This window comes from Mercenaria mercenaria, chromosome 3 (assembly GCF_021730395.1).
Source record: "Mercenaria mercenaria strain notata chromosome 3, MADL_Memer_1, whole genome shotgun sequence".
In the NCBI taxonomy this organism is placed as follows: domain Eukaryota; kingdom Metazoa; phylum Mollusca; class Bivalvia; order Venerida; family Veneridae; genus Mercenaria; species Mercenaria mercenaria.
Window position 1 is genome coordinate 51,723,004 of NC_069363.1, and position 15,717 is coordinate 51,738,720.

General features: G+C 34.4%; 1 protein-coding gene across 1 annotated transcript; it reads right to left on the reverse strand.

Moving 5' to 3' along the window:
- Positions 1–10,501: 10,501 nt before the first annotated feature.
- LOC123553934 (uncharacterized) lies at positions 10,502–14,179 on the reverse strand. The gene is made up of 2 exons (XM_053538486.1): positions 13,557–14,179; positions 10,502–11,543 (listed from the first exon to the last, which is right to left on the reverse strand). The coding sequence occupies exons 1-2, from the start codon at positions 13,712–13,714 to the stop codon at positions 11,261–11,263; spliced, it is 441 nt and encodes a 146-aa protein (XP_053394461.1). The 5' UTR covers positions 13,715–14,179; the 3' UTR covers positions 10,502–11,260.
- Positions 14,180–15,717: the final 1,538 nt, after the last annotated feature.

Consider the following 15,717-nt stretch of genomic DNA (forward strand, 5'->3'; position numbering starts at 1 on the left):
AAAATGTTATCTCGTGGCCACGAGATATAACTAAGAAAAAAAACAACAATTTTTTAATTCGTGGCCACGAAATATAACTAAGAAAAAAACAACAACAATTTTTGCTAATTCGTGGCCACGAAATATAAGTAAAAAAAGGAAACAAAAAACGATTTTTGCTAATTCGTGGCCACGAAATATAACTAAGGAAAAAAAACAAAAAACGACTTTTTGCTAATTCGTCGCCACGAAATGTTACTAAGAAAAACACGAAAAAAGATTTTGCTAATTTGTGGCAACGAAATATAAGAAAGAAAAAAAAACGAAAAACGAAATACTCTATTACATTTCGTGGCCACGAATTAGCAAAAATCGTTTTTCGTTGTTTTTTCTTAGTTATATTTCGTGGCCACGAATTAGCAAAAAGTCGTTTCTTGTTTTTTTTCTTACTTATATTTCGTGGCCACGAATTAGCAAAAATTTTTTTTTTCTTTCTTACATATATTTCGTGGCCACGAATTAGCAAAAATTGTTTTTTGTTTTTTTCTTAGTTATATTTCGTGGCCACGAATTAAGAAATTGTTTTTTATTTTTTTCTTAGTTATAACTCGTGGCCACGAGATAAATTAAAATAGAAAAATCCGATGTCCCCTCCATGTTTCCAAACACATCTTTAGCACTTTAAAAACATATATAGATCTGGACAGGGAAAGACGAAGTACAAGAGGGAACTAAGTACTAATTTGAACATTTTAGAAATTGGTTATGGCTCTTTTGTTCTGCATTCATTCTATGATCATTTTTCACTAAAGTCTGTTTAGTTGTTTTTTTTTTTCTTTTTGAAAATTCTCCAAACAAGGAAGAACAAAATACAAAAAGGCAGATACTTTGAAGATATTAAAGATATAGTTATGTTAGCTCTGCAATTCCACTCATTATTGTGCATCTGTATTTGAAGGCTCATTATACCTTTGTTTAAAATGTGGCTGCCATATCATTCATTATGAACATAAAATAATTATATTAATTTCTTAGTCAAATAAAAAAGTGGAAAACCAAAGGTTGCTCAACACGCCATAAACAAATCCTATTTCCAATTCTTGTTTCCTTGAATACTTGTCAAAGGTTTGAATGTTAATTAACATTGTAGAAAGTTTTATTATATATTGATATGTTCCATGTAGACATAGTTCATTACGAGACACTGTGGTCCCTTTGCTGAGGAAGTCAAACTGATGATAATAAAAACGACCAGTCATACAAATATACGCACAGTTAGAAGCAACCGAGAAAATATCATGAAACAATCTCACTTCGATAACTTTGATTCTTTGAGATGCAGCATACTAATAGGCGAATTCGGTACAAACCAGCACAAGCGGTCCCTTGTGAACTGGTCTAGAATGCATAGCGAAAATTCGATAGTGTACCTATAGCTACAATGTTTGTATCGTTGTGGCTGATAAATGGTAATTCAGCTTCAAATGCCGCAGCCAAGTGAACTGAGGTTTCTTCATTTGTGACAGGTACTGAGGTTTCTTCATTTGTGACAGGTACTGAGGTTTCTTCATTTGTGACAGATACTCTGTATAACGAACTGGTAAATGGTAATTCAGCTTCAAATGCCGGAGCCAGGTGCACTTAGGTTTCTTCATTTGTGACAGGTACTGAGGTTTCTTCATTTGTGACAGATACTCTGTATAACGAACTGGTAAATGGTAATTCAGCTTCAAATGCCGGAGCCAGGTGCACTTAGGTTTCTTCATTTGTGACAGGTACTCTGTATTACGAGCTGGTAAATGGTAATTCAGCTTCAAATGCCGGAGCCAGATGCACTGAGGTTTCTTCATTTGTGACAGGTACTGAGGTTTCTTCATTTGTGACAGATACTCTGTATAACGAACTGGTAAATGGTAATTCGGCTTTAAATGCCGCAGCCAAGTGAACTGAGGTTTCTTCATTTGTGACAGGTACTGAGGTTTCTTCATTTGTGACAGGTACTCTGTATAACGAGCTGGTAAATGGTAATTCAGCTTCAAATGCCGGAGCCAGGTGCACTTAGGTTTCTTCATTTGTGACAGGTACTCTGTATAACGAACTGGTAAATGGTAATTCGGCTTCAAATGCCGGAGCCAGGTGCACTTAGGTTTCTTCATTTGTGACAGGTACTCTGTATAACGAACTGGTAAATGGTAATTCGGCTTCAAATGCCGGAGCCAGGTGCACTGAGGTTTCTTCATTTGTGACAGGCACTGAGGCTTCTTCATTTGTGACAGATACTCTGTATAACGAACTGGTAAATGGTAATTCAGCTTCAAATGCCGGAGCCAGGTGCACTTAGGTTTCTTCATTTGTGACAGGTACTGAGGTTTCTTCATTTGTGACAGATACTCTGTATAACGAACTGGTAAATGGTAATTCGGCTTCAAATGCCGGAGCCAGGTGCACTGAGGTTTCTTCATTTGTGACAGGCACTGAGGCTTCTTCATTTGTGACAGATACTCTGTATAACGAACTGGTAAATGGTAATTCAGCTTCAAATGCCGGAGCCAGGTGCACTTAGGTTTCTTCATTTGTGACAGGTACTCTGTATAACGAACTGGTAAATGGTAATTCGGCTTCAAATGCCGGAGCCAGGTGCACTTAGGTTTCTTCATTTGTGACAGGTACTCTGTATAACGAACTGGTAAATGGTAATTCGGCTTCAAATGCCGGAGCCAGGTGCACTTAGGTTTCTTCATTTGTGACAGGTACTCTGTATAACGAACTGGTAAATGGTAATTCGGCTTCAAATGCCGGAGACCGGGGGGAATTAGATTTCTTCATTTGTGACAGGTACTCTGTATAACGAACTGGTAAATGGTAATTCGGCTTCAAATGCCGGAGCCAGGTGCACTTAGGTTTCTTCATTTGTGACAGGTACTGAGGTTTCTTCATTTGTGACAGATACTCTGTATAACGAACTGGTAAATGGTAATTCAGCTTCAAATGCCGGAGCCAGGTGCACTTAGGTTTCTTCATTTGTGACAGGTACTCTGTATTACGAGCTGGTAAATGGTAATTCAGCTTCAAATGCCGGAGCCAGATGCACTGAGGTTTCTTCATTTGTGACAGGTACTGAGGTTTCTTCATTTGTGACAGATACTCTGTATAACGAACTGGTAAATGGTAATTCGGCTTCAAATGCCGGAGCCAGATGCACTGAGGTTTTTTTCATTTGTGACAGGCACTGAGGTTTCTTCATTTGTGACAGATACTCTGTATAACGAGCTGGTAAATGGTAATGCGGCTTCCATTGCCGGAGCCAGGTTCACTGAGGTTTTTTTCATTTGTGGCAGGCACTGAGGTTTCTTCATTTGTGACAGGTACTCTGTATAACGAGCTGGTAAATGGTAATTCGGCTTTAAATGCCGCAGCCAAGTGAACTGAGGTTTCTTCATTTGTGACAGGTACTGAGGTTTCTTCATTTGTGACAGATACTCTGTATAACGAGCTGGTAAATGGTAATTCGGCTTCAAATGCCGGAGCCAGATGCACTGGAAAAGAAACTGGGCCTCGGCGCACAGTGGCACAATTGAACAGAATGTTTTATTGTAAAGATGTATGTTGTCTACTTTAAAAATATGAACGTTAGATTAAAAGACTAGAAATAAATATGTGCTGTCGGAATTGGACCTCTAGGTGTCTCTGATGTAAGAAATTGAATGTTAATTTGCGCCATAAATATTTCAGAACAATATTTGCCAATATACAAGCATTAATGAAAGAGCGCTAGAGAAATTGGAATTTGGAAGTTTGTAAAATGTTGCAAAATATATCATACTACTAAATCACACAAGAAATTGTCTTCAGTTCAACTTGTAGAACTAAAAAAAACACATACACAAAAAGTTCATTTGTTACCATCGGTTTTTATTTGATATATCATAGAGTAGTTTTTCGTAAAACTCCAAGTAATGTAAAACAGACTTTGGCGAGAAACGTTTATTTAGATACAACATGTGTTTGTTTAGAGTTTTGATTTTGATGAAAATAATTCTCTCACAAATCTGCCCTAAAGCATTTTGATTCAAGTGACTGATAACGAAATTAAAACGAAATTCCAGGAACGATTTCCTAACGAAATAAAAGATATTATTTTATATCTAATCAGTCGTATTGACACTATGATGACACTTCCATCTCTCCATGAAACCAAATTACAATGTTAAAAAGTATGTCTAATTTCCCACTGGGCTCTGTAATAAAGTAGCAGAGAATAGAGATATTAATCAAAGCCCTGAGAGGATTGTAGGGAAGCGTAGCTGAACCGGTATGCATTTTAATGGAGAAGCCAGCCAAGATCCAAACCATTTTTTATTTAAAAATTGTTTAGTGTTCAAATTTATTACATATCCATAATAAATTGCATCGATCTGTTTACTCTTATATCTTTCAATTCCTTGTAAGTATTGAACTAATTTTACGGCGCATGTATGGTGTAAGGTAGCGCTGAACCGGAACCATGTGTTCATGGTCTTGATCACGTGATAAATATTTTCGTCGTAAAGTAGTACAACGCATAGGCAAACTCTTTACAAGAACTTATAATCTCTGTCATATTTTTCTTTTACAAATCATAAGTGTTCACATTGATTGCATATGCTAAATAAATGGTATCGATCTGTTTGCTCTCAGACCCTTGAATTTCATAGAAGTACTGAACTAGTTTTATAGCGTATGTATGGAGAAAGGTAGTAACGGCATTTGTAACTACAATTTCACCAATGTTTTTACGAAGCTTGGCGACTTTGGGAAGGCTACGCTTCCCAAAAAACAATGCCAAGTTTCTGCATGTTTCTTTAGAAAAGATATATGTCCAAACTATTGGTAGACTTAGAGGAAAAAAAGAGAAATTTTAATGCAACAAATAGATCGAAACTGAAAACTAGTGTTAACGTAATTGTGCTCTGAAAGTATATAGAAAGATATTGCAAATACACTTTGACTCTAAAAACTGTTAACATCTTTTAATTGTAGATTGAATTGTTGTAGTAATACCAAACCTAAGCATGGAACCTTGCGGTCCTAAATCTGAACATTAGCACAATAGTATTTTTCTCTCCTTTTAAAGCGATATATATATATATATTTCATAAAGCTCAACTGACTTTAAAGTTTTGTCAACTAGCAACGCACACACACACACACACATTATAATACACACATTTCAAGTATGTAACAAGATCTTAAAATTATGTCGGTGCGACGTTAAACCCAACTAAAAAATAGATCTTTGAGCTTGGGATGTGTAACATGTTGTCAAGGCGCGGTGGTAATTTATGGAAATTGTTTACTTAATTCCTTCATTAAAGGCGGGGGTGTCGTCTTGAAAAGAAGCAGGACTTCAAAATGCCTTAGATATCTTAGGTTTGAGCTAGGTACGAACATTCATGATGCGTATTTCATTAAAGAAACCGTTTCATTAACTTAGAGGGATTCATATATTTTCCAGAAGTCCCAATGTGGTTTATAATCAGATAATCACACAAGGATACAATGTTGAATGGTCCAAATATGTTGCTCAATTCATATATGTTTAGACGTTTGACAGGATTTAAGAAGGTCTAAACCAAATGTTTTAACACAATGTGTGTTATAATAATGTTTTAGAATAATTATATCCATTTATTTATGATGGGCATGAATTAGGATGTGTTTTGCTATCAAACGTGTAGACATGAAAATTGGTGTTTAGTTATATCCGATGTAGATAGTTTATTCATACTATAAACATGTAATGTGAAGATGTAAATTTTAAGTAAAGCTACGGTCTATTTTGCTACTATACATTGTAAGTAGTGTTAAGATAAACGTATTATTAATTGGTGATGGAAAAGTCGTAAGTACATCTGTAGCATATTGTGCCACTATACATCATAAGTAGTTTCCAGGTAAACGTATGTACATTTGCAGCGTTTTGTGCTACTAAACATAGTAAGTTATGTTGAAGTAAACATATTACGAAAAGTGATAAAATTATTTTTGACTTGTGCAGACAGAATCGTGTGTACACCAGCCCTCTAGCATATTCTGCTACTAACATCGTAAGTATTTTTTTAAATAAATGCATTATGAACTGGGGAAGGCTGAAGTTGCTCACGGTGATACTGATGCTAAGACTTTGGCATAAGTCTTTCGTACTGAAACTATAGCCTCGAATTGTTTGCATTCAAAATGTCAACTTTCATAAATAATTTAATAAACGGAACGATTTTTATGAAATACAAAACAATATTCATTTATACCATAGTCTGAAATATTTAATTACACAATAATATTGTAACCTTTTCTCGAAATCAAATTACTACGATGAAAACAAGTGTCACTATCACGTTGGAAGAGGAAATAAATCAGGAAAAAATGTAGAAATATTAATAAAACATCACAAAAATTCTGTTTTATTAGATAAAAACTTCTTAGATCATTAATAGAGTCCACGCAGGCACAGTACACCACGAGCCATTCTTATCTTATTGCCGACGAAGTACAAATCGTCAGTAATAAAACGAACAATCAAAGACAATTGCACGCAGCTAGTATTTAACGGGAAAGAGTCACGAAACGAAAATGCTCAGATTGTCAATTTGATTTTCTGAAGCCAGTCTATATCGCTTCAGTTCCTATAAGGAAAAAAACATCCTGCAAAATTGATCTTTGTTGTTGTTTTTTTAAGTATCGTAGCAAGTACTCGGGGAGGGGGTCATTCGAGTTAAATTTTACTACTGTGTTCACTGAGGTTATGTTACTTCGTTTTGGTGAGATGAGATTTTTGAAACAGTTTCAAGATTTTAAATCTAATTTTAGATCTGGTCCATTGAAAGTTACAATAGCTTTTTTATAAAGAGATATGGTTTTTATTCAAGTGAGATTTAAACCTACCAAACCCCGGTTCAAAGCCAAGTATTTGCAGCACTATGGTCTGTTTATAGTGACAGTTATATTATAAAAATGCTTGAGAAACTAGCAATCGATTTACCAGTCACTCATGCACACAGTTTTGAATGCCTAACTTGACTTAAGATCAATTTACGGTAATAGTTTTCACATCTCATCATACGAGACGACAATATTGTATGGATAATACATTGAACTTTTGAGATTTCTAGATTGTGATCCCTTGATATTTATGCCAGCTTGTTTACCTGTCATCATGTTTTGGTTAACGGTGAAAACAAAAACGTTCAGAGGCCTTTTAGAAAACAGAGTTATTATATCAACAAGACACTGGTATTAAATAAAATCTGTGGAAGTAGTACTCCATAACACAGCTTTTAAAGTGGATATATAATCGAATATGAATTTACACTATTTAGAAAAACTTGAGGAAATGCTTAATTTCACATTTCCACGATATGAAATCAAAAGATAATATCGCGTCTTGGAGAATAATAAATTTAAAATTAATATGAAAAAGAAATATTACTGAAATATCACACAGTTCTAATTTCATAAGAAAAGTAAATTCTAAGAATTTTGATAGATTTAAATCATGCATATGATATGACGCGATACTGTGGTCTTTTTGCTAGGGAAGACTAAACATTCTAAATGTCAGTAATAAAAATGATCACCAAAGACAGAATCTGGTAAATAGACACTAAATTAGTAGAAAATGAGTCACGAAACATCAGATTGTAAGTTTTGATTGCCAGGAACGAATCCATAACCATGAATTTTATAGGGAAAGAAAATTTCAGTACAAAGAAAAAAGGTCCACTTAATAAAATCTGTAAGAAGATCCTTTGGAAGCACATAGTGCAACTAAGCAAGATAATAGCAAACTCAATTTGATTGAGTCTGTTCTTCAGAGGTAATCGAAAGTGCAACACTAGTGACATCACTCCCCCTAGCATCAGCTTAAGCGGAACCCTACAAAGAATCTGAAGAGATTCCATGATCCCAAATGACCAGAAAATATATCAACACTGATTATTTGACCTATATAATTTAGAAAATGTTCAAATTGGAGATAACTGATAAAAAGTATACATCGTTTGCCACCAGAATGTTTATCTTGTATTTTGTTTTTTAAACCGAATTATTACTTTATTTAAAATACGTCCCTGAATATTGCTGAAATAAAAAACATATTTTAGAAAATATGTATTTTGCAAACTTTTGGGGATATAAGAATAGTTTTATATCTGAGCACTATAGATAACCATGAAATATTTTGATTACAGGTACATCATCTTTCTGGTCATTTTGGTTTTGATAGACATATATGTCCAATTTCTTTAAAAAAGAAGAAGGATTCCGATAACCTAGGATTGAAAGTGTTTCTGTTCACGTCAGAAATGATATTCAGTAATAGATTTATTGGAAACTATTGCAAACAGTTTGATAAAACAATAGTTCTTTTGAAAAGTTTTGCATTTACTTTAAAAAAGTGGGTGGGGAAAGGGGATTCTTACATAATGATAACTGTAGTTCAGTACCCTACATTGTACATTTTACCAGTTCTCTTTTTAGAAAACTACATGTAAAGTCTTTTGCTTGAGATACCTCTGAATGTAACTCTTAATTTCTTTTCCGTTTTGAGAAATTAGAATATTACTATCTCAAACGCATTACAACCTAATGCCCGCCATGAAAGAAAATTTCACTTGTATCGGATGTTTTAATTGAAAATGGATGCTCTAAAATTATTTTGATGGTAGGAATGTTGACTAAGGGTATTTTAGGCGCTGGTTAATTAAAATTGTTTTGATGATTTATTCAATCTAACCTCAAGTTTCGTTGACACATAACAATTTAAAGTGCAACATTCAATGCACTTCCATTTACTAAAATTAGTTGAGCCCTTTTATATACTCTATCAGAAAAACAGCAACAATTTCATCGAAGGTTACTGACTCCTAGCTCAGTAGAAAGCACTGAATACGACAAAGATCAATTATTGTAAAGATTTTATCAAGACAAGACAAGACAAGACAAGACAAATATTTATTAAGACTTGCACAGTGTACATCGTCTAAACAGATGAAAATTTTACATATATTTTATCAAACTGAATGCTAGCAATTTCTTTAAAGCTAAATCAAATCAGTACATTTTGTGCAATACACTGCACCTGAAATACCACTGGGAGGAAAGACACATTCGCACGATATCTCGGGCTATAATATCTAAAAGCAACATATTGTAGCATAGTAATATGATTTAATTTGTTTCAAGATTAATCTTATAGATAGACAAAAAAGGCAATTGAAATCTTAATTTATTTATTTTATCACCTTAAATCTCATTAAATTTAATATTACTTTAGTTTAATAATATTAAGTACTAAAAGAAAATTATTGTTGTGATAAACGGTCTATCTCAGTATGAAATGAAGGCCACACGGGGTGTTTATCAAATGAAATCACATTTAATCTAAAACATGTTAATAGTGTTCATGCAGTATCATGTAACCGAGAGAGAGGTTGATGACGCTTTTACACCATATCACGGGCATTAAAACATAGTGTCATAATTGTTCGAGAGCCATTACGAAATTAGGCGTGTCATTATGGCTAGCAGGTCAATTATCATATGTATAATTTAAGAAAAAGGAGACTAAGTTTCCAAATATACATCAAAATGCACCACAATTCAAAATAGTTTTGTGTTCTCTTTTAGGTAGCGATCATACGTTTTCAGCTTTGAACCATTTTGCTTAAAGAAGTATATAAGAGAAATATAATTTGGGCTAAACTACGTCTTACCTAATAATATATTTACAGAAGGTTGCATTTACCTGTGACATGTACTTAAGCGTATTACCAAATACAGGGTGTATAACTTTGTTCGTACATTTGTTTTTGAATTACGACATTAATAAGAAAGAAAAAGAAAAATAAGAAATTATGTTTAGTTTACTATGGACGTGTGGTAAAGAAGACTGGCAATTTAAAACGCGACAAAAAGCTCTCTATAATAAGTTTTCGCTAGGGGGCGTGAGAGGCTTTGACTATTTCATTACCTCTTATGAACAAGCTAAATCAAACCGAATCTGTTATCACTTTTCTTCTTTGCCTCCAAACGGTCTCCTTTTCAACTCAGCAGAAATCAAAGACACTGCATTATCCATTTATTTGCTAAATTGTCACAGAAGCATTACAGAATATGTCTCTTTCACAGAAAGATGTTTGTGTTAACACAAAATTGACTAATACAGGAAAATATTCAGATAATCGTAAAGTATGTAACGCAAAAAAATAATACTTAATCACAAAACAATTGAATGGTTCATCGTCGTAGCATTCAAGCTATATAATTGAGCCGCACAATGAGTAAACCAACATAGTGCATTTGCGCGCAGTCTGGTCAGGATCCATGCTGTTCGCCTTCAAAGCCTATTGAAATTAGGGAAACCGTTAGCGAACAGCAGGGATCCTGACCAAACAGCGCTGATGCGCAGGCTGGTCTGGATCCATGCTGGTCGCAAGTGCATTATGTTGTCACGGTGCGGTTCATATATAGAGGATATTTGTTTGTTTCGGTGTAAGATCGAAAATTTATTTCATCGAGTGAACATCACATGAATATTTTCACGAGTGGCGAAGCCACGAGTGAAAATATTAACATGTGATGTTCACGAGATGAAATAAATTTCGATCTTTCACCGAAACAAACAAATTTTCTGTTTATTTCATGCTTATTCAGTGGTTTCTTTTATAAAATCGTTTTACTTTTTAAAAATTCCCCCGCAGGGAGCCCCACTGTTTACGACTGTCAGCGCTGTGTTATGCGTCCCAAATAGTTCTACAAATTTGGTCCAGGTTGTGTTTTGTCTAACAGAAGAAAGGAGATTAATTTATTTGTAAGGGATATAAATAATATATTTGGTACTTCAAAAATTTTATTCATGTAACTTCAGATATATTTAAACAAACAATGTGTGAAATTCATACGCGCAGATACGCGCACTTGCGCTTGTCAAAATTCGAGTCCGCCATTTTGTTTTACTTCAGTCAATCGGTAAACAGTTAGAACAAATAACTGGAGAAACAATACGAACAGTGTAACAGTGGGATTTTAAATGGACTTATATGTAAACTCTCGTGTCGTGAGTGTTACAGTTAGTCACTGTCACTTTCTGGAATCATTCTTATTCGTTTGAATGGTCTGGCAGTGGCAACTGGCGAATCGAGCATGTTGGAAACGGACTCTTCAGCAGTTGCATTACTTCGGCCTACGTTAACTGTGGACATTTGTGACAGTGTTTCCGATACAGATGTACTGTGGAAATTGAAAGTCACAGGTCCGTGGAAAGTGCTGCTTGCAAAAGACTGCGAGAGCGATTGGATCCGAAAGGCCCAGTCCATGGCTCCGGAGCACTGGCAGCACCACTTCCTTGAGTTTGAAGGTTGGTTTCATTTCTCTGATTCGACAGTATTTTAGAAATATTTCTCGACTGGTCGTTGTTGATTTTACTGTAGTTGTTTATAGAATTCACATTCTTGTGACCAGAAATTTGCATGATTTGGTTGGCAGGGACCCCAGCATCGTTTAGAGTTTGAACCAGATGTTTTCTGGAGCTGAAAAAAAAATGAATGGAATTTTCATATCATTGACCTATGAAATTATTTGAAGGCATAAATTATTTTGTACAAGTGCATTTTCTTTAGAATAAGTATGCAGGCATAAGTTCGTTTTTCTAAGTTGGCTGACATGGGAGGGCTCTCGGGTTATTCTCATTCTGCATTCTAACACGATCCGATTCATTTTACTATTAAACAAAGAAGGCTGGAATCAGTGAATTATCAAACAACAATTCACTGTTCTGACGTCACAATTATTGCGTCAAACGGCGTAGCAGCGCGCTAGAAAGAAACCGATTGAAAACGGGCAAATAATTAATGAATGCCGGCAAAGATGTACTTTAAAGTCCTTGGGGCTAGAATGCGCTTTACTGGTACGCACTTTTTGCTAGGATTGTAAAAGGTAGGATGTGCTCGTTACAATCATTTAAATAAATTGTAACAATAATCTATTCATTAAAGAAAACAGAAAAACGGGGGTGTGGGGGCAGTAGCCCCCATAAGAATAAATGGGGAGTGTTTATTTAATGTGCGTACTGGTAAAGTGCAGGTGTCCCGTCCTTGGTAACGTGTTAGAATCAAAATAATACATCTCATTTAGTGATTTGCTCTTGAATAAATCAGTGTTTGTCGTTCAGCTGCGTAGTATTATACAACTCGGGCTCCGCCCTCGTGATATAATTCCTTCGCATCTGAACTCCAAACAGTGATTTATTCAGCGACAAATCACCGATGAGATATATTATTTCTTAAATAAACCACTCGCGTGCAGTGACGTTACCGATCCAGGTGCATAGCACGGTTGTAAAAAGTAGTTTTTTTCTTACACTGTTGATACTAGTATGTAGTGTTAGAATCGAAATAACAAGTTCCCAAGTGTGATTTATCGTAGAATAACACGAGTTTTTCGTTCTTATGCGAAACAGTATTTAAAATAATACGGCCTTCTTGATACATTCTTACATGTACGCATAAGAACACAGAAAACACGGGTTATTCTACGATAAACCATGTTTGGGAACTTATTACTAAAATTTTCTTAATTTCACGGCTAATTCAAGTCAGCGATAAAATCTTAATCGTGCCATTTATTAGCTTGCTAGAATGATATCACCTTCTAAGAAATGTCCTTCTATGGTTAATTTTATGACAAGAACGGAAAAAATCTTAATGAAGAAATCGCAGGTGGAATTGTACCGGACATCATAACAAATGTCATTGATTCTGGTTGGAAATAGCCCATGATGAATAGCGAAATACTAAAACGTAACAGAAAAATTACTAAAGTCATTGAAAACGGACAAAAAATGATAGATGCACTCCCTCCAGCAAAAAAAAAAAAAAAAAAACTAACTAAGAAAGATTAAATGTTTGCGATGCAAAACTAATACTGATTGAATTTGGTTGTGAAAAAACAAAGAATTGAAACACTAATTGCATGAAAAATGATTAAATGTTTGCGATGCAAAACTAATACTGATTGAATTTGGTTGTGAAAAAACAAAGAATTGAAACACTAATTGCATGAAAAATTATCTGGAGGCCTGGGCTTACAGTCTGATAAGTACTTGAAGATTCTTGTTATCAAACTACTTTAAATATACTGAATTTATGCAGGTATGACTTTGGTAAGGGTATTTCAAAAGTAGATATTTTACAGTTTTAGGGTGTTTCTTTTTTTCAGAAATGAATTTGAAAAGGAAAGAAAAGATCAATAGATGTCAGATTTGAATTTTTTTGATTGTCGGAAAAAGTTTTAGTATCCATATGACGGCTTATAATTTACGTACTTGACATTCCAGTAAAACTGTCGTTTTAAAGCTCTGAATTGAAAATGTTTGCAGAAAAATGGGGGGAAAAATTTTCAGTTTGGAACTCAGAACAATATCGGCTATAAAATCAGGCTTATAAAACGTTGCTATATCAGGATATTTTCAGCTGTTCATTTATTATATCTAGATAAACCATGGAAAAGCATAAAATAAGAATATAGATGTATAATATGCACACCTGTAAGGCGTTATTCTGGGATTTTCAATTCCTGCTTCAGCCTTCATGTCTCTCATAATGTTGTAAAGTTTATTTATTCCAAGTGGGGTTTTTTTGAACCAGCATCTCTGTGGTTTATCATTTGGTGTAAGGAAGAATGGGCTGTCAGGTTTGCACATTTCGTCCGGTCGTTTCTGGCTGTACAGCTTGTACAGATGTACAGGATCTCTCTGGGCGTCAGCAGTGGCATAGGCTTTGGGTTTTGTACCTCTGAAGTAATGAAATTTACACTGTTATACATCATTAAAACATTTATCTTTATTACAGTCTCTAACCTTTTGACAGACATTTTACAGAAAAAATGCAAGTCTAAAACTCTAAATCGTAATGGTGATTGTAGCAACATACAACAGTTGTGCATCCAAATAGTCTAGCGGAAGGACGGCTGTTACTAAGTAGCAGTAGGCCTGGGTTCGAATCCCAGTTTGGATAGCTGTTTTGTTGTTTATCGTTATCATTACAAATAATCTACCATTATATTTCAGTAAACGCGTGGACGTTGTTTATAGTATAGGAGACGTTAGTCAAATTGACTTATTCATATAATCTAGTAAAAGAAAGTAGAATTTTTGATGTTTCGCCAGGGAAGGTTATCATGTGGGGAAAAAGAATATGACATTTGTGACTTTCCACATTGAGTTTATTAAAGGGACTGGCCTCCAGATCATTCTACTAGTCTACTAAAAGATTTTTTAGATATCTGGAAATAAATGCTATATTTCTTAAGAAGGGTTAAAACTTAATTACTGACAAACTATATCATGTTACGGAAAACACATTAGAATTTGCTGTTTTTTTCTACTTTTTACGATGAAAATCGAAATGCGTTTGTAACGCATTACTCCAGGTAAACTGTCTCAATTATAAAAATCTGTATTTTGAAATCATAACTCACTAATTCCTCAATAGCTTTATTGGTTACGAAGACGGGAAAATGTCTTTATTGCCGTGGTTGTCCGGGGTTCGATTGCCGAGACGGTCATCTTTTTTTCTTGAATAGGATTTTTAAATTATTTTAGAAACAAAAACTCATATTCTAATGTTCGTAATATGACCAAAGTTCAATTTGAAAGAAAAAATATTATTTATCCAAATCTGGAGGTCAGTGCCTTTAAACTCGATGAGTAAAATTGATAAAATGCTCTGCAGAGCCTCGCATTTTATTATTTTATTCAACTTGTTTAATAAATTCAATATGAAAAGACACTCCTGTAATATCAGATTTCACATATATTTTTTTTTTTATTTCACAGATTTCACATTTTCACAAGGAAAGCTTGTGCAATTTTAAAGATATTTTAAGATGGTATCAAAATACAAAATATTTAAAGCATTTTGTGCATGAATAAACCGAAAAGAAATATTCAGTGGAAGAATGAGATATTTCAATTTGTGACACAATTTTGAAATTACTAATTTTAGTGCTCATTCAGTGACACTGAAAAAAAACAACACAAAAATTATGGTAGATCTACTGTATATGAATTAAATTACTTTATCACATGTTCGACTTTGCGGGAGTGTAATAAAGCCATTAAATAAAAATGATAATACACTAGTGTATAACGCTTTGACGTCGACGTCGTTTACAGTATAGGAGACGCTGGACAAATTGACTTATTTGTATAGTAAAAGAAAGTTGAATTTTTGATGTTTCGACATGAATAGCTAACATGTGATGAAAAGAATATTACATTTGTGTCTTTCGACATTTAATTTATTAAACTCGTTGAATAAAATTGATAAATGCTCGGCAGAGCCTCGCATTTTATCATTTTATTCAACGAGTTTAATAAATTCAATATGAAAAGACACTCATGTAATATCCGCTATTTATCACATGTTCGACGTTGCGGGAGTGTAATAAAGCCATTAAATAAAAATGCAATTGAAACGTACCTAATGTCCGAGGATTTGAACCAGATCTGGTTTTGGTTTGTCTCTCTTGGTCATATATAGATACTCCTCACCAGAAGTTTCGTCCATTCTAAGATGAATATCTCCCCAGCAGAGATCACGGCATTCTTTGCCTGTCCGCATTCCAAAATGGTTTGTGCATACAAACCACATGGAGTGTAACAAAGACCTTGGAGTGTAGTCACCTAGTGTCCTGGCTTCATGC

Excerpts from the sequence above, each read along its gene's own strand:
- LOC123553934 (XM_053538486.1), bottom strand. The coding sequence starts at position 13,714 with ATGTGCAAACCTGACAGCCCATTCTTCCTTACACCAAATGATAAACCA. Across the intron at positions 11,544-13,556 it reads CCCAGAATAACGCCTTACAG|CTCCAGAAAACATCTGGTTC; the intron begins GTGTGCATATTA and ends TTTTTTTTTCAG.